The sequence below is a fragment of the Nanorana parkeri genome, unplaced genomic scaffold (assembly GCF_000935625.1).
Source record: "Nanorana parkeri isolate BGI_ZX_2015 unplaced genomic scaffold, ASM93562v1 scaffold1366, whole genome shotgun sequence".
NCBI lineage: Eukaryota > Metazoa > Chordata > Amphibia > Anura > Dicroglossidae > Nanorana > Nanorana parkeri.
This window is the reverse complement of record NW_017307634.1, coordinates 39646-66980: the sequence shown is the minus strand read 5'-3', so window position 1 is coordinate 66980 and position 27335 is coordinate 39646. Positions and strand designations below refer to the sequence as shown.

The 27335-nt window shown below is 41.6% G+C and overlaps 1 protein-coding gene across 3 annotated transcripts in view; it reads left to right on the top strand.

The window, feature by feature from the left end:
* PRKCD (protein kinase C delta) overlaps positions 1-27335 on the top strand; it is a 156825-nt gene that overhangs the window by 115283 nt on the left and 14207 nt on the right. For all 3 annotated transcript variants that reach the window (XM_018569615.1, XM_018569616.1, XM_018569617.1), the window contains exon 14: positions 18845-18983. In XM_018569615.1, coding sequence (XP_018425117.1) covers positions 18845-18983 — 139 coding nt within the window. The remainder of the gene's footprint in view (positions 1-18844; positions 18984-27335) is intronic.

Below are 27335 nucleotides of genomic sequence, written 5' to 3'. Positions count from 1 at the left end.
TGATATTAGTATCGGTGCATCCCTAATAAATATATTTCAAAAGTTATACATCAAAGTAATCTAATCCCACATAAAAAAATATTCCTCTCGTGGATAAATTCTTCCTCACAAGAATCCCCTCCTCAATAGCACCAAAAGGGACTGACCCCAGGGAATCCCCACCTTAAATCCTCTACTGGTTCCTTCCCCCTCCTACGCCACCATGCATACCACTCGTGCTATATTGGTGCATGTACGATGCATGCTGAGGTCAAGTGGGAGAGAAAAAGAAGTAATACAGTGCTATATGCCTGCCCTTCTGGGCGGAAAGCACAAAATTACTAAATTATCTCCATGTAATGGCAAAAAGCCACTACTTTCCCCAGCGCAGCATTGCACTGATCAACCCCCAAAAAACACCACCATATGCGCAGGGTGTGTAGTTCCTGCGTATGGGGCCCCCCCTTATTGGTCAGTGGAGGTCATTCAAGACCCACACAATATAATATACTCAAATTGATCAATCAGAAAGCGATGCAGCGTGAGATATAACCTGCACAAATCTTTATAACAAAGATATGATCTTACTCTACCAACATGATCAATTTAAAAATAAACTTACAATTTTACAATACTATTTCAACATATTTACATTTAATTTTGAATATATATTAGTCAATCATTTTTTATTATAATTATCCCAGGTCGGGGTATATTAATAGGAAAGGCTTATAGCTTTTGGCGTTATTTAACGCCGGCAATTGTTTAGCCTGGAGAATTATCTTCATTAGATTCATTAGAATCTCTATCATTTTTATCTGTAACAATCTCCGATCCTATTCAATCCCAATCACTGCCTCTTGGGTCTTTGTGTACATAATCAAGGGCCATAAATTGAACACAAGATGAATTATATCCATGATATCTAGCTGTGTGTCATCCAAAAGGTGAACTCAAATTCCCTATTTCAGTTGTAAGAAAAAAGGTCATATATAGTTTGTCAAAACTAGGGATGCACCGATACCACTTTTTTAAGATCGAGTACGAAGACCGATACTTTTTTTCAAGTACTCACCGATACCAATTACCGATACTTTTTCTTAAAGGGGCAGGTCACATTTTTTCTACAGGTCAACTTTTTTCTAAAGCAATACAAAATAATGATTTTAGGTCAGTTTCTTCATATTATGAAGAACATGAACATGAAATGAATATTTATCATGCCATTGCTAACTAAGGCTTGTTTCCCCCTAGTGGGGAAAATAGATGAGCACATGTCCAGACTCAAGAACACTGTATTGTATAGTGTGGCACAGCCATATCCAATTCTGCATACCTGGCTTTATATTATACATTTTTTATAATATAAAGCCAGGTATGCAGAATTGGATATAGCTGTGCCACACTGTACAGTGTTCTGGAGTCTGGACATGTGCTCATCTATTTTCCCCACTAGGGGGATACACGCCTTAGTTAGCAATGGCAAGATCTACTTATTAATTTCATTATTTAATGTCTTTTTTAAAATATTATATAAAGTTAAGCAACATTACAGGCATATATTATTTTTGTTCTATGTGCCCAGCCCCCATGCGGTGCTGCAGTACTAATAGAAAACGATTTTGTTTCTGCCTGGAGATCCGAACCATTTAAATTACCCTTTATCTCATTTTTGTCAACCAGATCCGTAACCAGAATGAACCCTATATACCAAAAAGATAAACCAGCTAACAAGAGTGGCTGGTTTAAAAAGGGTTAACAGAGGACCGGGACAAGTATTCCAATTACAAAAAGAGTTTATTAGATAAAATATCAGTTTTGGACATAAATATCATATCACTAACTGGTTTAAAAAAAAAAAGCATGACATACAATTATAAATCTTCAGGTATGCAGATCTGTTTGTATAATGTTCTCTCATTCATATATGCTGATCAGCTGACACCAAAGGATAATACGTTTCATATAACATATTATCCTTTTGGTGTTCGCTGGTATCTGAAATACACTTATTAATCTCCAGTGGGAGAAACAAGGAAGTTACATAGTACCTCCTTAAAAAATCAGTTTCTTTCCCACATGGTTTCAGCTGATTAGCATATATGAATGAGAGCACATTATACAAACTGATATTTTATCTAAAAATATTGTCCAAAACTGATATTTTATCTAATAAACTCTTTTTGTAATTGGAATACTTGTCCCGATCCTCTGTTAACCCTTTTTAAACCAGCCAATCTTGTTAGCTGGTTTATCTTTTTGGTATATATGGTGCTGCAGTACTAACCTGCTGTGTCGTTTTCTCCGTCTGCTTCAGCCACTCCATGTCACAGCCTAGTCATCTGCTCCATTCTGACCTCTTCTCCCGCTGATTGGATGATGACAGGCTTCCTCTCCAGTCACTCCTGACTGGAGAGGAAGCCTGTCAATCATCCAATCGGCCAATCAGCGGGAGAAGAGGTCAGAATGGAGCAGATGACTGAGGACTTGGAGGAGGAGTTCGCGGCCATCTTGTTTCATTGAAGACGCGATGGAGGTCCTGTGTGCGGCGGTTTCGGGTCCCTGAAGATGGCGGACGCGGCACAGGTACTCGTTTTTTGTATCGGAGTATTTGCTCGAGTACTCATGCAAATACTCGGTATCACCGCCGATACCGATGCTTGTTTCGGTATCGGTGCATCCCTAGTCAAAACTCACGCTTAGTCTTGCCTTTTGTAATAAGCACCACATACATTTGTCAAAAAATATCCTCTTGTCATTTGGGAGGATAGCCTCCTTACTTTTTTACTTAATTTATAAATGTACTACATGAACAGGCAAGACATTTATATGCTCTCGTATATTTACAAGGCTCCCTTTTATTGTTACCCCTATAGAACTTGTGCACAAATGTGTGCCTTAAGGACACTGCCTGTTTCATAGTCTCCAGGGTTAATAAAGCGCTTTACATAAGGGTCTCTTAGTAATAGATACCAGTGTTTTTCTACAATATAACACAACTGTTTATGTTGTCTTGTATACTTCCTGATAAATGTAACTGTCTCAGATTTTTCCTTTCTGTTTACAATAAAATAACAATCTTTTACAATAAAGTAAGATCTTTTGATAAGCCCGTTTGAGACATTTGTGTCTATTGCTCCTATGTAAAAAAAACTTGTGCTTTTAAGACATCTACTTCCTTTTTGAAACTTGTTTCATCTGCATAATTTTGCCAAATTCGTTAACACTGACTACATGGTATTTACCAAATAAGAGGGGACGGGTGGAAACTACTAGCATGCAAAATGGTGTTACCTGATGTAGGCTTACTATACAATGTACTTTTTAGTGTGTTGCCACATTTGATGATCTCAGCATTTAGGAAGGAGATTTTATTTCTATTGCAAGACATAGTAAATGAAAGATTAAACACATTGGTATTCACAGGGCGTCGAAAATTTCAGCATGACCAGACTATAGCCTTGCAATTTATATTAAAAATTTTTGGGGACACATAGAGCTTTCTTTTGGTGGTATTTAATCACCACTGGGGGGGGGTAATTTTTTACTATATAATTAAAAAAGTACCGTAAATGTAAAAAAAAAAAGTTTACCTACTTTATGTTATAAAACATCTATTCCTACCCATATTTTTGGTAAAATATAAAAGACAGGGTCACGTCGGGTAAATAGAAAAATCAGGGACACCGGCACTCCAGTATAGACGTGAAGCAAAAGTCTTGTTTATTTGAAGAGATGCGACATATCAGAATTGCGACGACCATTTCGGGGTCACACAGGATCCCCTTCTTCAAGCAAAGACATGTGGCAAAGAATACAAACGTAACCAGTATAAATAGTAATCGGCCACAGTGTAAAAGCCAATCAGCAACAATCCTATGACCCAGTGACGTCATATTCCCGCCAGGACAAGGTTCAAACTAAAGTAGTAAACAATGCAAGTAAACACTGAGATATACAGGCATGATCAGGGGCCAACATATGTGCCAGGCTGTGATGGAATTGTTATCAAAAAGAGCATAAGGAGCTACTCACATACTCTCTTCTAACTGAAGATTTAGACGTAGCAAGAACAACAGTGTGTGCCGCTTGTACGAGACATCCTGATGTGTAGATGCTGTCAGAGCATCATCACGGACTCAGTGACCAGCCCACCATTCTCCTATTGGGTGAGGAAGCATCACATGATGCGAGCTGGGTTCCGCCCTAGCTGCGGTAACCCAGCAACGTCAGACGCTCACGGGGAAGTGCGTGCAGGCTGGCCGTGTCACCGGTTACCATAGCAGTGGCGGGACGCCGCTGTATGCACGAACCGAGCGGAGAGTGGCTGGGCTAGAGGCATGGATCAGGGGGCAAAGGGGAAACTAATCAGAACAAAACGAAAAACACATACAGGCACATATGTCAGTATCCAGTGCATGCCTGTGAGGCTGGAACATTTGGGCAAGGTTGAATTTAATGCAAAACGTTATTCTACACAGAGTGCTCAGTACATTGTATACGACGTAAGAAAATCAATGAGACATGATATGTATATAGTACATATAATCCTGGATGGGAAAAACGGGTCGTAGTGAAGCAAGAATAACCCATTGTGTTTATTAAAAAAAGAGAAGAACAAAAAGAAAAAAAACCCCAGCTATGGTGAAACCATCCGAGGGGAAGCAAAAATTCAAATACATATATGTAAACGTATGTTTGTTTAAAGGATGACAAAATACGCAGGGAAATGTAAAGCTAGAAAGGGCTACCGTTCGGGTAAAAAACATGATAAGGCAAGGCTGGTATTGAGTCCTCTAGGGATAACAGTATCATAATGACCATACCCCTGAGTTCGTGCGTTTGGTGTTTCATTTTGGCAAAATGGGTTGCTACAGGTTTGTTAGAGTCTAAAGGTGCCCATACACCTTACGAACATCGCAAGACTTTTGTCTTGCGATGGTCGTAAGCTTATTAAAAGCTCGTACGATCTGCCCATCTTGGACAGGCAGATCGTACCTGCGATCATCGAAAGCCCGCCCACTGAGGGGCGGGCTTCCGATGACCGCAATGCAGAACGGGCAGTGTGCGTGTATGCACACCGGCCTGTTCCGCAGCTGTCGAACGAGCAGGCTAGAAACCTGCCTACAATCGTATGATTCTCGGCGGGTTTTTCGAGCATGCTGGTTCGACAAAAGACGTGCGACCGTACAGTAGAAACGGTCGCACGTCTTCGTTCACACTGCTCGATTCTCGTACGATCGCGGGATTTCCCGCGATCGTACACCCTTAAGGGTTCACCCTCAGTGATTTTACTAAGGGCGATTCTAATATCACTTCTGTGCTTCTGAAAACGACTTTTGAAAGGACCCACCATGGTCTTCCCAATATATGTGAGACCACATGGGCATTTTAGAAGATAAATGCAGAATTCTGTGTAACACCTCATATACCTCCTTATGTGGTATCTTTTCCCACTATGGGGATGTGCAAAGGTGTCACCTGTGATGAGTGCGTTGCATACATTGCAAGCATGGCACTTGAAGCATCCTGTGCGGTCAGATATTTTAATGGGTGGCCTGCAGTATTTGGGCTTTGGGTCAGCTTGGATCAAATGGTACCTAAGTGTTTTACTGCGTCGGTATGCATGTAAAGGTGGTGTCTTGATATGTGGTGACAGTAACTTATCGGCCCTTAGGATATTGAGGTTCCTCACCACTGATCTCCGAGTCAAGTGTGATGAGTCATTAAATGTCTGGACAAAGGGGAGTCTAACACCTGATGGTTTGACTTTGTGGGTACCGGCAGTCGATTTCTATATTGCAATTTTAAGAGCCCGGTCCAATATGGTAGTCGGATAACCTCCCCAAAAATTTGGCATGCATTAAGTCGAGTTGTGTATTGGATGTGAAATCGGTAAGTTGTCCAACAAATGTTTGGGGTGTGAACTCTGATAGTGCAGAATTGTGTTCCGATCAGTGGGTTTGCTAAACAAGGTAGTGTGTATGCGTCCTCCTTTGATGGAAACCAGAACATCCAAAAAAGTGATTGAAGTGTCATGAAACTCGGGGGTTAAATATGATGCCAGAGAAGATAGAATTCAAAAAATTGACAAAGTCATGTAATGTAGAAACATCACCCTGCCAGATCATGAAAATGTCATCAATATATCGAAACCAGCATTTAACATGTGTTGAAAACATGCATGAGGGAAAGATGAATATTTCCTCAAGATAACCCATAAAGAGGTTGGCGAAAGAGGGAGCAGCTGAGCTGCCCATCGCCGTCCCCTTTATCTGTAGGTACATTTGGTAAAGAAATTATGTTCCAACACAAATCTCAAACAATTCAAAACGAATTCAGTAGGTATGGTATTGTGTACATCAGTTAGTAAGAAGTGTGATACAGCTTGTAAACCAGCTTCATTAGGGATACATGTGTACAGTGAAGAAATGTCCATGGTGGCAAGATGCCAATTTTCATTGATTGTGGTGAATCGCGAGAGTTTTTCCAAAAAATCACTGGTGTCTCTAATGTAAGCTGGGAGTACCTTGACATGAGGCTGTAAGATAGAGTCAATGAATTTAGCCACCGGCTGAGTGATGGAGTTTGTGCTAGAGACAATTGGGTGGAATTTCAATGGGTCGAGACCTTTATGGACCTTGGGGAGCCCATATATTACTGGAATTATGGGATTTTCATCAAAAAGATAGTCAGCTAGCTTTTCATCTAGCCAGCTGTTGCTCACACCCAGTTAAATCAGGGATTTAAGAACCCGTGAAGCGTTTATGGTAATCTCCTTAGTGGTGACCTGATAGCTAGTTGTGTCACATAGCAACGAATGCATGCCCATCTTATAGTTCGTATAGTCCATGACTACTACAGCCCCGTCCTTGTCAGCAGGCTTAATGATTATATTGGTGTCCTGTTTCAGAGAATTAAGGGCAAGCAATTCTTCCTGGGTTAAATTGATGTGCGTTTTGTGCATTTTTGTCATTGAGAGAACATCATATTTAAAAGTACTAATAAAACTCTCGATGAAGTTAAAGTTGCCTGGTGGTATAAACTTGCTTCTTGTTCTGAACATAGGTCAGGGGCTGACTGGCAACTTTTAGCCCAGGGGGCAAGTACATCCCAGAGGTCCATGGTGCAGCAACTGCCTCTTCCCGGCATTCTCCCCGCCCGTCTGCCACTTTTGCCATCCATGTAATGGTAGTGTGAATGGTCGGGAGTTGTGAGGACTCCTAGTAAGTTCATGAAAGGGGTGACTGGCTAGGGGATGGTGCTCTCCTCCCACTGGGCTCCCTAGATGGTTCTGGCCTTACTCCGCTCCATGTCCACTACTTAGGCATTCTCATCCACTGTAGACCGCCGCTGGCAGTCCATGCTTCTGGGCTGTGAGCTGTGGGAGGTTAGTGGGAGGGGCTGGACAGTGTCAAAGTGAGTGTTCTATAATTTTTCTCGATCCTATACATTTTCTCGACTGTTTCACTTCCAGTGGGGCCGAGTCATCCGAATCAGCTGTTTTCATGACCCCCTTTCTTCATGGCAGAAAAATACCACCAGCTGTAGAGGACTATAAATCTCAGAAATACATTGTACAGCATATCATTACATGCGGTGTGCAGGAGTTTACATGCAACTTCTGTCACTTGATCATTAACTTGAATGGGTGACAGCAGCCGCTTGTAAACGCCAGATTAGGGATTCCTGCTGCAGGAAAACGCAGGAATCCCTAATCGCACCTAAACCTACAGATATGAAGGAGACCTTATTGTGTGTGTATTGGTGCTCTTCCCAATTCGGTCCCCGGTGTCACTGTGTGATCTTAATCTGGTTTTGTCAGTTCTCCTGAGGCCTCCCTTCTAACCCATTAGGGATAATCCCTTGGTGGTAATAGTCAAAAACAGAAAGCCCTCTGCAATTAGGAGATATCCCAGACCAAACAGCATTAATCAATAAGAAGTATCAAATAATGGCTACGTATAGCATATCCAACCCTGGTGATGCCTTTCCCGCACTTATGCGGGAATTTCAAATTTTTGGCACTTTAAGTAATTTTAAGGTGAACACGCACAAAACCGAAGCCCTGAATGTCACTTTGGATCAACAGGAGGTCTCCTGTATACAGTCTTCATACCCCTTTCTTTGGCAGACACAAGGCCTGAAATACTTGGGTGTTCTCCTGCCATCTAACCCTGGACTCCTTTATGATTTAAACTATAAACCACTGTTGTCCTATATCTCCCAAAAGCTCAAAACTTGGCTCACAAAGTCTCACTCATGGTTTGGCTCTGTACAAAATGGATATCCTACCGAGATTGCTCTATGTGTTCCAGACCGTCCCCATCGATTTGCCCAAATCTTTCTTCCGCTCCCTTAAGATCGGCTTAACACACTATATATGGAAGGGCAGAAGACCGCGAGTCAGATATGTTATACTGACTCTCCCCAAGCGAGATGGGGGTGTCGGTCTGCCACACATTGAGTACTACTATATGGCCTCCCACTTGACGAGACTTCTAGATGTTATTTATAACCCCTCGCATAAAGACTGGGTCCAATTGGAGCTCTCGTTAATGGGGATGCCGACTTCCTCCCTCTGCTGGATTGCCCCCTCCTCTAGACCCCGACAGCTCTATCTACCAGTCGCAGTGCCTCCCCTTCTCTCTGTTTGGGATGGGTTGATTAAAAGCAGACACATATCAACTCATGATGGCCCTATGACCCCTATCTTGTCCAATCCTAACTTCCCCCCGGGATGCTCAGGGCCCTCCTTCTTACACTGGTCCGCTGGCTCTCCTGCATATTTATTCTCCGCTCTCACCCCCTCAGGTATGAAACCACTACTCTCCCTCACCGTACCAGAGGAAAGAAGACCTGGTAACTGGTTAAGCTACTTCCAACTTAGAGACTTCTACCTCTCGACCTGAAAACACTCCGACCCACACAGACCCCTCACGGCCTTTGAATCAATCTGTGCGCAACCCTCGGGCCCCCTTCACACGATCTCTACTCTATACAATCTGATTCTGACAATTACTGAGGATACTGTCCCACCCTTCATGCAGGCATGGGAAAGAGACCTTGGCTGCTCCTTTTCTGAGCAAGATAAACTCAAAGCCTACTCGCTAACCCACAAACTCGCCATGTCCAGCTCCTCCCAGGAATGCAGCTACAAAGTACTCACTAGGTGGTACAGATGTCCACACCTCCTACATAAATTTTCCCCTACCATTCCTGATACCTACTGGCGTTGCAACTCGGCAGCGGGGACTATGCTGCATGTATGGTGGGACTGTGCCAAGTTAAGGCCCTTCTGGACCAAGGTGTTCGATACATATCACAAAGTGACGGCCACTGACCCGCCGCGCACGCCTCAGGCTGCGCTCCTTTCAATTCTTCCGGGATCCTTTAAATCCATAAAAAAGGACCTGCTACGATACTTCCTTACGGCCGCCAGGGTCCTCATCCCCAGACACTGGAACACTAATATAGCTCCCTCAATCAAAGAATGGGTTTTAGAACTGAATAGGATCATGAATATGGAAGAATTGACCGCCCAACTATATGACAGATATCCCCAATTCGCAGCGATATGGACGCCCTGGATCCTCCAGGCGGACACATGCCTAGAGTAACATCCCCAACGCCCCGCTCCCACCCTAGGGCGTGGATCGCTCCTTCCTCTACCCATTAAGGCACGGTACCTCCCAGGCAGGCTTCCCCCTACCCCACACCCCCCTCTACACCCTTACCTCTGCTCTTCCCATCCACCCCGCTTTCTCCTTTTTCTCCTTTCCTCATTCATCCCTCTTATTTCTCTTATTTTGGGTGCTCCTCACCGCTCTTACCGATCTCAGGGAGGTTTCATCCACAACGCAGTGGCACAGCCACAAGTGATGTTCATAAACGCGCTCTGAAAACACCACCGTTTGGGAGCTATATACCTTTCAGGTTAATATCCTCCAACTGATCCGTAGATCCCAGAAGCGTGCATGCATATCACGCAACTATACCGCGAATTAGGCCTCTGTCTCTCAACATATATATACTCCTTTTAATCAATCCTCTTAATTGCAGAATTCTCTCCACCTGTAGTCACCGTGGAATGAATCTTCTCTAGTAGCATGGGAATGTCAGTTGTGGAAAAGGATGTGTTAGACATCTGTGATCGGCTACTAAGTATATACATACATCAAAAAAGTATATGCCCTCTTATGTATACATCTAAAACATTATTATTTATAAAAATGTTACTTAAAATTTAATATTTCATAAAAGGTTTAAAATAGGAAATATACAATCAAGTTATGAATAATAGATTAAAAACCCCTTCTGGAATGGTGATTACTCGCAAATATCGCAGTAATAGTCGTCCTAATGGTTCCTTCTATTGTGGGGGGGGGGGAATTGCCACTAAGATACTGTGATGTGTGTGTTACATCTATGTGATATCTATCGAATTAGTCATCAGCTAGGAAACTAGGAAACAATTCAGGTCTAACTCCACGTTCAGAACCCTTGGGGTCATGGTTTCCATTAAAAAGATCCATTTAGTTTCGTTCTTTGAGACTTCCCTTCTCATGTGATTCCCTCTCCAGTGCTTTTTTATTTTGTCTATTCCTGTAAATTTCAATCCTTTGGGTTGCATCCATGTTTGTCTCATGACTATGGTCATGTTTCCCTTTTTTGATATTATTAATATGCTCCCTTATTCTTACCCTGAGTTCTCGGGTTGTCCTTCCTATATATTGAAGGCCACAAGGGCACTCCATCATATAGGTTACGTGTGTACTTTTACAGGAGATAATTCTTTTATCTGGAACACCCTTTTATTGTAATTAGATTGAAATTCCACTGTTTTTTTCTTCTTTTTACTTGTCTCTTTACATCCAACACAGTTTCCACACGGAAAAAAGCCTTTTCCCTCGAAGAACGAGAAGTTTTTCTTGGGGAGATCAATTATATTATGTACTAATAGATCTTTAACATTTGGGGCTTTTCTATATACCACTTTAGGTCTTTTCTGGATCAGTGGCCCTAGAATTTTATCTTTCAATAGAATTGGCCAATGCTTCTGGAGGATCTGCTCAAACTCCTTATACTGGGTAGAGAAGTTTGTAGGGGAGGCTGGTCCTCTTTTCCTTTCCGTATGGAGGGCTGCAACATGCCTTTCCTATCTAAGTTTTTAATCCTTAGTTTGGTTCTATCCGATTCCTGTTCATTATATCCTTTCTCCAGAAATGTCTTCTGGATTATGGACACTTGTTCTTCATAATCTTCGATCCTCGTACAGTTTCTTTTCATTCTTATGAATTGGCACTTTGGAATGCCTCTGAGCCAGGATGGGTGATGGCAGCTGTCCATCGGTATGTACCCGTTCCAATCGGTCGGCTTGAAGTAGGTTCTGGTAGTTATTTTGTCTTCTTTTCCTTGTATGATTAAATCTAGGAAATTAATGTTCTTTTTACTGTAATTATAGGTGAAACTAATTCCTTCCCTGTTGGAGTTAAGATGTGTAAAAAAACTCCTCTAGGGAGGTAGTACTCCCATTCCAAATTACTACCACATCATCTATGAACCTCTTCCATAATTTTAACTGTAACCATTGGTGTTCATAAATTGCACTTTCCTCCCATTTAGCCATAAATAAATTTGCGAGGCTTGGGGCGAATTTCGCTCCCATCGCCACGCCTTTAATCTGGGTATAATATTCTCCTTTGTACCAGAAGTAATTATTTCTGAGTGAGAAGTCTGTGCATTTGATCAAGAAGGCGATTGGAGTATCTTCTAATCCAGAAAATTTGGTCAGGCCCCATTTTATAGCCTCCAGCCCCTTTTGTATGCGGTATGTTAGTGTAGAGCGATACTATGTCCATAGTTGCTAGAATTGTATCTTCTTCGTATCTTATGGTTGAAAGTGTGTTGATGATATCCCCACTATCTCTCAGGTAGGCTCTGGTGCATCTCACCAGTGGTTGCAAAAACCAGTCTATGTATTCACCTAGGCGTGATATAAGCTAACCTATTCCGCTGACTATCGGTCTTCCGGGTGGTCTGGCTGGGTTTTTGTGGACTTCAGGTAAAAAATATATCACTGGTACTCTCCCAACCGTGGGCAGCAGATATTTATATTCTTTTTTTATTCAAAATCTTCCTTTTTAGCCCATCTTTTAATAATTGTTTCAATTGTATCTTAATATCTGTGGTTGAATTTTTCTTCAACTGTTTGTATGTGTCCTGGTCTCCTAAGATGTTTGACATTTCTTCTTCATAGTAGGATTTATCAAGTAGAACTACCCCTCCTCCCTTGTCTGAGGGGCGAATCACAATATCCTTCCTTTCTTCTAGGAGTTTCAATCCTTTATCTATATGGCTCTTATTCTTTTTGTGTTTTTAACTTTAGCCCTCTCAGTTCTTCTTCCACCATAACTTTGAATACCTCAATGTGGTGGTTTGACCTGGAATTAGGGTTGAAAATGGATTTGTTCCTTAACGGGGAATGTTTGAATCTTTCCTGCTTATCTCTTTCGTTATTGGGAATCATCAGTCTGGAAGCGAAATGTCTCTTAATGTTTAATTTTCGTGTAAATTTGTTTAGGTCCATATAGGTACCAAACTTGTCTAAGTTCTTTATGGGTGCAAATGTCAGACCCAAGTCTAATACTTGGATCTCTTCCTGAGTGAGAGTGGTGGAGCTCAGGTTAAAGATGTCCTCTCCTACCGTCCCCACCTCTGCTCTCCTCCGTACTCCCTTTCCTCCTCTCGTTCCCCTCTTACGGAAAATGCTTTCTTCCCCTGTACCCCCATTGTTGTTGGGGTGTAGAATCTTCCCTGGTTCCATGGTTGGTAACTCTGTAGTTCTCTTCTGTCGTGTCTCCATCTGAGTGGGGTATTTTCATTGTAACCCCTGTGGTGAAACTCCTTCCACTGCGGAGCTCTTTCTCTCGTTTGTACCCCTAAAAAACTTTTTGAAGTATCTTGTCCTGTATTTTTCATAACATTCTGTTGTTCTCTTTGATTATTCTCCCACATAGGGTGAAACCTTTTCGACGTTTCTATGGTCTGTTGGTAGTTTTCTTCCTGTCCCCCTATTTTCATAAATCGTGATCGATCGCCTTCTCCTCCTCTTTTTCTTTTCTTATTGTACGTTGGTTTACGTTCCAATTACATTTCATATCCAGTGCTGTCTTCCTCACTTCCACTGATATCTGCTTCTTCTTCTTTGTCACTATCATTTGTTATTAGTAAATTATTACTGCATTTCTGCCATTTATATACTGCATTATTGGAAAAATCCCCCGCATCTCTCATGTATTTTTTGTGTTTCTTCTCCTGTAGAAATTTGTCTTTATTTAGGAGAAATGCGTGGATTTCTTTAGACAGAGTTACAAAGTCGTCCTCTTTAAAGGGCATTCATCTTTCCTTTAGTTCTACAATACTGTTTTCCACGATTTTTAACTTTCTCTGTTTGCGTTCTATTAATAATCTCAGTAGTTGTTGTTCATTATGGTGGAAAAATGAAAACCATTCTTTGGATGCTTCCGGATCCCTTAGACCATCATTAAGGGGAATATCCCATCTTAAGCTCCTAGGGGTTAAACCCTCTTTGAGATATTGTTCGTGTGATACTATGTCCCACCATAGCCTTAATTCTTTATCAATCAGTGATTTTAATATTCTAAATTCCTTTTGTAAATCTCCACTTTTCGTGTTCTTAGTGCAAAAAACATGATCTCAATGAATGTCTCTATTTCTAACGAAACCAAAAACCTCCATAGCAACACACACAATTTGTAGCACCTAAGTCCTACAGTATGAAGTAAAGAAAACAAAAGGTTGCGCTAGGAGCAAACACTTTGTGTAGATAATGACCAGCTGCAGCAATGTGCAATCAGAACCACAGTGAAATCAAAGATATGCTGCGCTTGGTATGTGAAATAAAGAAATAGGTGAAATAATTGAAAACAAATATGTAACCTATATTAATATGTGACCGTGAGCTATTTCATATATTCTCTTACATTGTTGATTAACAAATTAATTGAATTGATACAGTGATTCCTTCTATAAATAAATGATTTCCGAAAAGCCTGTGTGAGCTCTTACTGTGCAAATACTCTCTTGTGTTAGTGAAGGCTATTAAATAAAAAGGTGTGACTGAGTGTTGTTTCCCCCAATCCTTAGGAGGAAAAAAGTTTTTTTTATATTACTAGTGTTTAAACCAGTTCAGTGTAAACTTGTGGTGGAGTCTTCTGTCCCGCTTGTGGGTGTAAACGATATGGCGCACCATATGACAAACCAATATAGAACAATCTTCTAAATAAAATAACAAACAATATAAAAAAAGAAAAAAGGTCAAGTGGAGACACCGAATGAGAGGGGGCTTTCCTGCCCGAAATCCCCAAGGGAAGTTGGTCTCAAAATATAATCTTACACCAGAGAGTAGGATATATAGGATACATATTTGTTTTCAATTATTTCACCTATTTCTTTATTTCACATACCAAGCGCAGCATATCTTAGATTATACTAATAAAAACACCCATCTTATGTGAGTGTGATGCTATATATGTGGGAAAAACTATTCAAAGGTTGGGAGACAGAATATCTGACCACCTGTGGGACATTAAAGGTCACAATTTATTACCACCAGTGGCACGACATATGGTAGAGAACCACAATGGAAAATTTGGAAAGCTTTTGTTCTTTGTCCTTGAAACATTTGTACTTTGTACATGACAATACAAGGAGTGGTGATATTGATAGATTGTTACTGCAGAAGGAGTGTAAATGGATTGATGAGTTCACAAAAGAAACCTGGGATTAATGGTTCGCTTAATTTTGCCTGCTTCTTGGATTGACAATGATCTTGTTTGATGTCCCTGCCCTGTCGATATTGTTAGTAATGTAATATATTGTGTTTAATAATGATTATTATGAGTATTATTATTGGATGAATTTAAACATTAAATTATGGATGAATTTAAACATTACAAATGTTCACATGCACTGACTTAATGGGAATTTCCATTACATTATGGTGTGTGTAATACTCACTACGATGGTTGAATATCTATATCTATATAAAAAAGGTATCATTGCACACTGCAATACTGCATTTTGCACAAAAATGCAGTATATATATATATATATATATTCGGTCATAAAATAACCCCCAAAGGATCAAAATAATATGAGCATACACCATAATAGCACGTTTTTTTTTATCATGAATTAATGCATTTCAAGGTTGAGCATTAAGATTTTTACCCCTAATATAGGGACGCTCAAGCATGGGATAAAGCTGTTCGAATGAATTGAACTAATCCAGGACACCTGTGGTATGCATAGAAAGGGATACATGCAGATACAGCAGTGTTCCACCCCCTCTGAGAAAGTCTCTTGTCGGGAGGAAACGCGGCAGGGTACAGTGGATGCTAATAGGGATGCACCGATACTAGTATCGATATCGGTGCTGATTCCGAGTATTTGGGCGAGTGCTCGTACTTGCCCAAATTCTCCGATGCCTAGCACAAGTACTTCCGGTATCAGGAAGCCGGGCAGCGCGCCATTTCATGCTGCCCGGTTTCCCGATTGGCCGGGAAGCGGCTCCATGCTCTCTCGTCACTTGTGATGAGCGGACATGGAGCCGACTTCCCGGCCAATCAGGAAGCTGGGCAGCGCTGCCCGCTTCTTGATTGGTCGGGGAGCTGGCCAATCAGGAAGCTGGCCTCGTGAGGTTAGGTTACCTTACCTTAGTATGTGCAGCCTGTCACCCCCGGGGCCTCTCCAGCGAGAACGCGGCCTTCCTCCGGTACCCAGCCGGAGCCGTCTGGCTAGCCAATCAGGAAGCCGGGCGCCGTGTAATGATGCGACGCCCTGCTTTCTGATTGGCCGGGAGGCCGGCTCCATGCTCCCTCGTGAGATGACGGGGGAGGCCGGGTGGCGAGTCTTTACACGCTGCCCAGCTTCCCGGCTAATCAGGAGGCCAGGTGGCAAGTCATTACATGCCACCTGGTAGAGGTAGAGGAGCTGATGAAACGGCAATATGTACTTTTTTGAATGCCTGATTCCATACATGCCATTTGATATATTGGTATCGGGGACTGTATCAAGGCTAATCCATGAAAACCAGCTACTTTGTTGTATTCTATTTTATTGCTACAATAACAAGTATACTACAATCTTTGCTGTTGTTTATCATCATCAGCAGGAAAAGGATCTAATTTTAACCAACTATACCTTAAAAAGGAGCAACAACTACACCATTTGCGATTTAAAAGAGGAATATATATACACAATTACAATTTAATTTCCTGACATCAATCCAATATATTCTTGCATATTTTTCAAGACATAGCTGCTTTTGGATCTGAGCATAGAGACGAACATTTTATTACAATAATCCACAATGGATTTTAAACCATTTACGTTATACTTTACATATGATGTGCAGTACCGTGGAATCACACATGCGGTTTTTCTAGATTTTACTATGGGATGTTGCAATACATGATGACACATGGGTGTTTTTATTAATAAATGTTAATTATTTACATAGCCATTGTTTGATACTACTTCTTGTTTAATGCTATTTGGTTTGGGAAATCTACTAATTGCAGAGGGCTTTCTGTTTTTGACTATTATTACAGGGAGTTGATTTGTCCCAGACAAGTTCATTTGTCCCAGCACACATATACGTTTGTTGGCTGTGTTGACTTCTGTGATATTAGAGACACTTGGTACTTGCTATGTGCCCCCTTTTTTAGAAATAATATTCCCTTGGCGGACTTTACTTGTAAAGTGACCTTTGTCACGGCTATCTCGTCTGCGTGATGAGTTTTGGAATTGGCGGCTTTATCCTGTAAAGAGCCCTTTCTGATTCTCTACAGAGATGAGGTAGATCCTTTCTTGCCAAGGTAGTTTCACCCTTCCATCCTAATCAGGACATCGTACTGACGTCTCTCTGTCCTGCTCTGAAGCATCCCAATGAGGTTTCATTGTACTGCTTAGAAGTGGTGAGGGCAGTGCGGATCTACCGTGTTTCCCTGAAAGTAAGACCTACCCCGGAAGTAAGACCTAGCGCTATCTTCAGGGATTTCTGTAATATAAGACTTACCCCGAAAATAAGACCTAGTTCGGTGGTAGGTCTTATCCCTGAAGATAGCGCTAGGTCTTACTTTCGGGGTAGCTACACATATAACTGATGTTTAAATGTAAAGACCGGCCGCAGCTCCTGCCCCGCCCACACGCCAGCCAGCCGCAGCTCCCACCGCGCCAGCCGGCCGCAGCTCCCGCCCACACGCCCGATGGAAACGGCATATCCTCCGCCAACTTCAACACCGGGACCAGCAACAACACGCCGCCTTCCGGGACCTCGTCCAGTCCTGTGAGTATTCTTCCCCCAGCCCGGTAAGACATCCCCCGAAAATAAGACCTAGTGTCTTTTTTCGTGCAAAAAAAAATAAGACAGTGTCTTATTTTCGGGGAAACACGGTATCTCTCAGCCACTTTCCTCTACTGTATATGAGAGTCAGACAACTCTTTTGTCCTGCCTGAGGGCTCCCGCAATGGGTGTGAAGCATCTCGTTTCACCATAGCTAGGTGAATCAGTCACATAATCACTAAAGCTTATATATTGAAGGATAAGCCCCACTTGACCAGGTTTATCAGTGCCTCTTGGGCCTTTCAGCACCAGGCATCTGTTTCTCAGATGTGCAAGGCTACCACCTCATACCACCAGTTCATACATTTGTAAAGTTCTACCAGATGGATGTTCAGGCCTTTACTGATGCCAGCTTTGGCTGCAAGATGCTCCAGGCTGCTCTTTGAGTTCAGGATTGGTTCCCTTGTTGGTTCTTGTGGACCTGCTGGCATTTTTTGCTGTGTTGCCCACCCACCCATCATTTGTATTGCAGGGTCTCTAATTAAAGGAGCCTGTGTCCTGTACTGTACGATTAAGAAAATTGTATTTTTGCATTATCTGTAAAATCCTTTTATTGGAGTACAGTACAGGACACAGGTCACCCTCTTCTCTGCCCTGGCAGTTTCACTCATTGCTTGCTACAAAACAGAGTGTTGCTGAGAGTGGGAGGGGTTTTATGAGATGACAGTTTTGTCTGCCAGTATTCAATCACCTAAAGTTAGCTGCATGTAACCCAGGGTCTATGGTTAAATAAGCCTGTGTCCTGTACTGTACTCCAAGAAAAGGATTTTACAGGTAAGTTAAAAATCATGTGTTGATAAATAGCCTGCCTGCTCCCAATCTTTAATTTTTTTTAACTTAAGTTCCGCTTTGTAGGCAAAAATATACGGATGCTTACAGTTGTGTTTATAGTTCCCATTCCTGTATATTACAGAAAATGTAGGAGAATATCAAATTATAATGTCATACATTTCTAAAGGTTTAAAATAGAATTATGGCCTAACCTTTTTTTGCCATAGTTCTCTTCAGGGTCACAGGACGACATATACTAATGTCCTCCTGTGACCCAAAACTCAGCCTATAGTGGGCTATTGCCCGCTACATTCTGAGAGCATAGAGCCGCGCTGCAGCCGGGATGGATCCCGACAATATTGTCAGGAATCCGTCCCGCTGCCTGATTGACAGCTGGCTCTGCCTGTCCCCTCCCCCGTTCATTCCTCTAGCCAGCACTGGGAGAACAGAGAGGGGAGGAGGGAATCCTTGCAGGGACTGTCAGTCACCGATATCTGCAGGGAGAAGATTGGAACTGAGGGATCGGCAGTATGTGATCGCTCAGTTCCCGATCAATAAAGCCGACGTGTGACACTGAAGGCTCTAATTATGGGGATGAGTGTATTTCACTCACCCCATACTTCTCCTTCAAGAATGTGCAAAACTGACAGTGTTTCTCTTTAGGGATCTAAAATTGGACAATGTGATGTTGGATCGGGATGGTCACATCAAGATTGCAGACTTTGGTATGTGCAAGGAGAACGTTTTTGGAGAAAATAAAGCAAGCACTTTCTGTGGGACCCCAGATTATATTGCTCCAGAGGTAAGAGTGGCTGCTGTAATATCCAGACAATAAGTTCAGTTATATGGAGCTGTCAGGTATCCTTGTATGTTTAGATTATTTGCTACATAATACCTGGGTGGATCCTCTGTAAAAGAAAACATTTAAGTGGAAATTTTCATTCAGTTGGCTATTCTGCACTATTTCTGTATCAAAAGGATGAAACGTGGCTGTATTATAATGTCTTTCTGCTTAACTGACTTTAGGTTTTGACACTGACAGGGTTATTCACAAAAGGGTGAAGAATTGGGAGAAGACAGAAGAAGTGAACAATCTAGCCCAAAATACCGTATTTGCCGGCGTATAAGGCGACTGGGCGTATAAGACAACCCCCCATAGGTTTTGGGCTATACTCGTCGTATAAGACGAGTATAGCCCAAAATAATGTTTAAATACACCCACTAACCTCATTGGCGGTATTCCCGAGTGTGGCTCGGGGTTAATCTTCAGTACCATAAGCAGTACCCCCGAGCCACACTCGGGATTAAAGCGTAGCGTCTATTATCTTGTCCACGATCACCGCTGTGTCCTCCGTCTTCCGGGTTCCGTCCCTTGCGAGCGTCCGCGTGGCAGGGGGACGTTACCGGCGGGAATTTTAAAAGTAAAAAAAAATGAACAAAAAAAACAAATGATTAAAATAATAATCATAAGACCGAACAAAAAATGAACAAAAAAGGAAAAAAATAAAATAATCAGACCGCCAGGGAGGCTAATCTGTCAGCCCGCTGGATGTGCGGTAATACTGTATGTACGGTATCTTCAGCTGCATACAGTATACCTCGCTGAGCCAATCACGGCGAGCGATGTATTCTATTAATGAATACAAAGCCTGTTTGGATTGGCAGAGGTTGTACACAACCTCTGCCAATCCGAGCAGGCTTTGTATACAGCCTCTGTACCTTTGTACACAACCTCTGCCAATCCGAGCAGGCTTTGTATTCATTAATAGAATACATCGCTCGGCGTGATTGTCTCAGCACGGTATACTGTATGAAGCAGAAGCTACCGTACATACAGTATTACCGCACATCCTGTATACTCGGCGTGAAGACGACCCCCGATTTTCGAGGGATTTTTTAAGTATAAAAAGTAATCTTATACGCCGGCAAATATGGTAGCTGGTTTGGAAGAATTCTCTAATTCAGCTCATTTTCCAGTTCAGCTATGTTGTCCTAGATTGTTCACTTCCCCTGCCTTCTCCAAACTCTTCACCCTTTTGTGAATAACCCTGTACAAGTACAAAAGTGTCAGAAACACACAGAAACATATCTTAACCCTTTTGTCACCTGAGATCATTGATGTCTAAATGCCAAGGCCAACTTTAGCATCAGCATTTGTCTGTGAAGGCTCTCATTCATCCAGGTCATCGTATATCTGTAAAAGATAAGTCAAGGCAACTGGACTTGCTGTATTTTTCTTGAAGACATTTCACTGGTCATCCAACCAATAAGTTGCCATGACTTATTTTTTTACATATATAGCATCAGCATGATTTGGTTAACTTGACAATAACTCTATGGGGCTGATGTATAAAGGTTTAGCCTGCCATTCACATGGCATTACAACTGCTAGATGGCTCTGAGAAGTATAGGAAATTCTAGCTCCATCTAGGGGGTGTAATACTGTGCAAATGGCATTTGCTGAGCTATACGCTTGATGAAGCCTTTCTACATCAGCCCCTATCTAATTTGCATACCTACATCTTTTAAATTCTTTTTTCATGGACATACACTATAATGATGTTACTTAGTACACGGTTTCAATAAAAACGTTTTCAAAAACTGTTCTTTTTTTACTATTGTAGGTTGGCGAAAGTTTAAAAATGAAAAAACTTACTTTTTTTTTGTATTTTGAATTGTATTATTATTTTCACTAATGCATTGGTATCTCACACAGTATTGAATGCATTATACTCAGTGTACATCTGCATGCGGAAAGCTTATTTTGCCAGTGAATCCTCCAGCCTGCATTTGATCATCATGTCATAGCTATTTTATATACAATATTTGTTTTATATAAATAAACATTTATTACAGATTGCACACAGCATGGTATTCTAAGGAAAGAGCACAATGGCTGTTAACTTTCAGACCATGGGATGAACCACTGCTCTGACTTATTATTTAATTCTGTTGCAAGTTTCTGGTTGAGCTATTGTTGTACCTGTTTGTATAAGAATAGCCTGTAAAACATGAAAAGGAACCTAAAGCTTCAACTGCTTACTAAAAATGAGAGCAAAAAATGTTAATATGCGGTATTATTTTTCTTTCTCATCCATTAAGAGGAGCACAGGAATTCAGATACTTTGCAAAGCCTCAAGTGGAACGCTGAGCTCCGACTTGTTCCTATTCCCCACCTACAGCGACCTAGGCACATCTGGTGGTCCGACCTGCATCAGCACCAGCTGCTTGGGTTTGTGAAAACCTAAGGTCTTTCCTGACAACTTGGGCCTAATTGCATCACCGCCATGCAGCCGCAACATGTCTGACAGTCCCGCTACAATAGGTGACCCCAGCCCATACTCTCCTGGGGGGGGCGTCTACTATTTGATTCTCAGGAAACCGATGCCTGCAATCTGGATTATAGTGACCCATAGTTATAGGGTCTACAATCAAACATAAAAGGCAAATGCACAATTTATAACTAGCCCTGATAGCAAGGTGCACATGGAAAGGCTTACAACTAGAGGTGTACTGAAATGAAAATTTTAAACCGAAAATAAATAAAATGTCAGGCCGAAACCGAAAAAAAAATTCTAACCTTTTAATATTTTAAAAAATATTTAATTTTTATTTTTCATAAACAAATTTTTTTTTAATTTAATTTTTTTTAAATTAAATATTTGTATGTTTTAACTTTACTGTTGGGGGCTTCGGTGAAATATCAGGGGTCTAAACAGAATATTTCCCTTTTTAAAATCAAAAAAGAGATTGAGGACACAGAGTCCACAATCTCTTTTTCTGCATCCCCTGTTATAAATGAACAGTAAGCCTCTGTACTGAGTGTTCCTGTTCCTGTACATTCATAACTTGTGGACATAGTATGTGTACCATGTACACAATTATGAATGAACAGGAAGTGATGTAGATTACTTCCTATTAAATCAATACTGGTACATAGTAACTCATACTATGTCCAGTTATTTACAAACAGTGATTGCTGACTGCATGTCCTCGCTCTCCATCCTGACTCGCTGTCATAGGAGGCTGAGCTGACAGTGTGGAGAGGAGAGCTTGGTCTATTTTGACAGCTGACTCCTCCCGGGCCTGTGACAGCGCACAACTGTCTCCGCTCCCACACCACTCTCCATCCTGAGTGGTCAGAGGAGGCTGAGGGAAGCAGTGCTGGAGAAGAGCCCGGCCTCATGTGAAATCGCGGTTCCCCCGCACCGCTCGGCCTCCTCTGACAGTTTCTCTCCTCCCTGCTGGATGCTGTGCTGTGTCAGAAGGGACACAGAGCAGCATCCAGCGGGGAGGAGAGAAACTAGGCATGCACCGCAGTTTTATCTGAAAGATGGCACTTTCAGCATTTTGCCAAACGTGCCATGTTTGGCCAATATGTTTAGGGCGGCCTAAATTTTGGTGTATCCCTACTTACAACAATCCAAAACACAGAAATTTCCCAGCACACTTACTAGCTAGCCTGCAACAAAACAAATTACACTGTCTAACAATATGCATTAAAAACAGGTTTTAATTGCACAACTTTTGTAAAATATGTGGAAGCAACACTCCCTCGTCAAGGCGCCTCTGTGTAGTGTGGTCCTAACTCTAATTTTTTGAGAGCCTCCATATTGGAGCATATTTAGCAGTAGATAAATAGAATGCAGGTATGCCTGGAGGTGCTCTACTCCTTAAAGGCACAGCGACACACTGGGAGGCCCAGGATCTGACTCGCCTACCCTATGGGGAACGTCATCCCCTCGGATCTACTCTGGATCCCACCCTTTTGGATCACATGGGAGGCTAGAGTGGGCTTCTGCGTTGACGCAAGAGTTCCAGGGAGAGGTTGACTGAGCCTCATCCTTCTCCTTCGTCCACTTCTGTGATTGGTGTCCTTGGGCCCCCAGAGCCTGACTCTCAGACTGCCAACAGGGCTAAAAGTCAAGGGCTGTTCAGGAAACCTTCGAGGGAGGTTTGCCCTTTCAGCAATTAGGTGCAGAGAGAGCCCCCTAATTTTTCCAGCATTCTCTCCAGTTCCTCCTGCTTCACTCCTGCTACTGCACTGATTGCTGCACCTTTCTTAGATTCATCTACTCCTGGAGCCCTTGCTCCTGACCCTGGGGTTCTGGAGCTTGGCCACTTCCAGGCCACCTCTCTTTGTCTGAGTCTTCCTTTCCCCTGAACATTCTAGATCTCCAGTGGTACCTGGTACTGTAGGGTATTAGAACCAGATTATGGTAATTAATTAGTAGTGCCTCCACTTATAGCTTAAGTGTGTAAGCTAGCAATTAAGCATATAGTATATTACAATTTTAAATATATATACAATTCAGATCAATTATTTCAAATAAAAAGATTTAAATTCAAACCATCCCAGAATTCTGTCAGGGATTCATCTCCAAAAAAAGGGTATTCGTCAGGTCCTTCCAGTAGTGAGAATCAAGGAAGTAAGGTTTCAATGCAGTGGTTTCAGGAAGTCTAGTCTTTCAAGTAGTGAATCCAGGAAGTCAGGTATTCCCTCAAAGTCAATGAGCATCTAATGGCCTCAGGAAACCTGTGATCCCCTCTCCTTTCTTTGTTAAAACACCCTTGTAAAGATTGTTTATGATATCAGCAAAGCTTGTTTGTTTGGGCTGCTCTAAGTGGGGGAACCTTTGTCCCATTGGCTTAGGTTTTTGGGATTAATGTGTGTCAGTCTTCTAAAATTCCTTGGGCTGGTTTCTCCATATATGATTAATTTTAAAATATTTTAAATATTTACCCCATATATATCAACACAGTATAACATCGCTTATTCAGATCTAAAAAGAGATATATAGAGAGTTTTCATTGATTATCGATTCCTGTTACATTTTTAGCAGATATGTGACAATTGTATATGTGTAATTGTTTTCAGAAGTATCTAGAAATATGATATCGTCTGTCTATATTATGTAATGTAAGTTGTTCAATATTGTTCAAGTTTAATTGTAATTATTTAAGGGTCAGTAGTTCTGGCCAGTGAAACACTGGTGTTTGTCTATACCATAAAATGATGTGTTGTTTAAACTTCCCATTTTAAAACAGTAGCTTTTGTTTGAATTTACTGCAGACCACCTGCAGTGAGATTTTCCTCTCCCAACCTAATTGGTAAATTTAAAAACAATGGGGGTAATTTATCATAGCAATTGCGAGTGTTGAAGCTTGCATATAGTCACATGGGATATATTTGCGCCAGATTTATGTTGCTAGTGTAATGTTGTTCATAAATAAGATAGACTCCAGGAAAGAAGCCTCGCAACTCCAGGCAAAAAGCTCAACTGTTGCTTCTTGAAGAAGTGGTCATGGGGACTTGTCCTACCAAGCTGGGAAGTAGCCACAGTCACAGATGTTTGACCTCATCCACCTCGTCCGAAAATGGCTGCAACCAGAGTTCCTATCGGGGCCACAGATCGTTAAGCGGGTAGTCATGGATCACTTCCTAAGATCCTTACCTGTCATCTTGCAAAAGTGGGTAACTCAAAGGGGACCCTAAGTCGGTCGATCACCTTGTGGAGCTTGTTGAGAGGTACTTTGTGGCTGAGGACTTGAACGTCTCCCCTGTAAGCCCATGGACTTTCTGCCCAAAACTACAGTCTCCCTCGGCAACCGGTAAGACTGTTCCAGGGGAAGTGGGTGGTGAGCATGGCAAGGAAGCAGAGGGAAAAACTGCTGATTTAAAGTTGGGAGGTTGGCATTCCAAAGCAGGAAAACCAGTGCCAGTCAGCAGACCTAACCTGAGGAATGTTAGATGTTTTCGTTGCCAGGAACCTGGACATGTAGCTGCGAACTTTCCATTGACTGATGAGCTTATGCAGTGTGACTTGTCTTTCAAGGAAAGACGACAGTCTTTGTTTGCCACTATTTCATGCACTGCAGTGCCAGTGAAGGGAAAACACATGTGTGCAATAACTGTGAATGATTAGCATGTTACTGCTTTGCGTGACTCTGGAAGTTTAGTAACTCTGATTAAGGCTGAATTGATAGGCCCTGTGATCTTCCAGGCTAAAAAGGTTGCTGTAGTGTGTGTGCATGGTGATATTCGGGAGTATACTATAGCAACTGTGAAGTTTGGAACTGCACGGGGTAATCTGAGGCACTTGGTTGGGGTTGTGTCTCATTTGGTACATAATGTAATTATTGGTAGGGACTTCCCTGATTTTTGGGGACTCTGGGAACACCCAGACTGTGCCACAGTTTGTAAACCAGAGACTGAATCAGAATACATGGAGGCTGCGGAGAAGTTGTATTCAGAGGATTCCTCTTGGGGGTCCCCAGACTTTCCCTTCTCTGTTTTGGCAGGAGAATTGGAAGAATCTGATGAAGGCCCTATAGCCAACGAGGATAGACTGCCCTCTGCTGAAACTGAGGCTACTCTAGAGTTTGCAGATCTTAACACTTCATAGAGAAAACTTTGGTACTGAGCAGAGAAAAGACCCTACTCTTGTGAGGGCCTTGGAAAATGTTATGATGATTAATGGGGAACCTGTTGAACCAGGGAATAGGCTCTCTTTTCCCTATTTCATTAGTAATGATGACATACTATATCGTGTGTATAAAAAGAACGATGAGGGCCCCCATTAGGGAAAAAATCAACTCTTTTAAAACAGAGATGAATCTCTTATTGAACGATGAAGCTGAGAAACAAATTAGATGGACTAAACGCACGTTTTACGCATGTGCAAATAAACCGGGACCAATGATGGGAAACATGCTGAAATCAATACCAAGGACCCCAAATCCGATCAGACTTCGTCTTTCGGATGGCTCGATAACAGCTAATCCTGCTACTATTGCCGCCAGATTTACTACCTTTCTGTCTCAGATATACGGTAAAACTTCTGGTTTCCAACCCCACTTAGTGGATAGTTTATTGTCAAAAATGTCACTACCCTCTTTGACGGAACACATGATATCCATAATGGATGCAGATATCTCGATATCTAAAATAAAACAAGCAATTAGCTCCCTGAAGACATATAAGACACCAGGCCCAGACGAGTTTTCAGCTTTCTATTATAAAAATTCTCAAATAGTTTAGCACCTTATTTAGTAGCACTATTTAATCACTTGAAGGAGGGTTCTGGACTTCATCCTTCCTCCCTTTTGGCTCACATAGTGATGATCCCGAAGGTAGGGAAGGATAGCCTAGACCCTCAAAATTATAGACCAATTTCTCTATTAGATATAGATATTAAATTACTTTCGAAAATATTAGCCACACGATTAAGCCAATATTTACCAACCCTCATTCAACGAGACAAGGTGGGCTTTGTTCCTGGTAGACAAGCACCAGATAACACATGTAAAATTGTACATCTTATTCACCATATGCACAACTCAAAAATTTCAGGTATAATTTTATCTTTAGATTTACAAAAAGCTTTCAATTCTATTTCATGGGATTATTTATTTTATATTTTGAACAAATGGGGATTTTCTAATAGTTTCCTGGCTTGGCTACAGAATTTATTTAGGGGATCCTCAGCTTCGGTCCAATACCTTCATAGTATATCGTCCCTATTTCCCATTCTGGGCGGTACCAGTCAGGGGTGCCCCTTGTCACCACTTCTGTTTGTCCTAGCAATGGAACCTTTAGCTTGCCTTATACGAGCTAATACGGATATAAGGGGAGTAGATAAGGGGCTTACAGAATATAAACTTCATATGTTTGCAGACCAATCCTTGACCCCGAGCAATACCGATTTTGCTGTTTGACACCATATGGATAAAAACCATGTGGTACCACTTATAATTTGTACCAATTCACACAAACAGCTTAGTATATACTTTATTGGAATTTTGTTTTTACCAAAAACATTTAGCAGAATACATTTTGGCCTAACTTTAGGAAGAAATTTGATTTTATTTGATATTTTGTATAACAAAAAGTTGAAAATATTTTTTCCCCACAATTTTTGGTCTTTTTTTCATTTAAAAAGTCATTAAAAAATTAAATAAAAAAAATCAGCGGCAATCAAATAGCACCAAAAGAAAGCTCTATTTGTGTAAAAAATTAGGCGCCCGGGGGAAAATCTTTTATTAGCGCCCCCCCAAATCTATCCATAGTTCAATGCTCTAGAGTCATTCTAGACAAACTGTTCCCTTGCCTATGTTTTCCCTTCTTGATCCACCTTCAAATCACCTCATTATC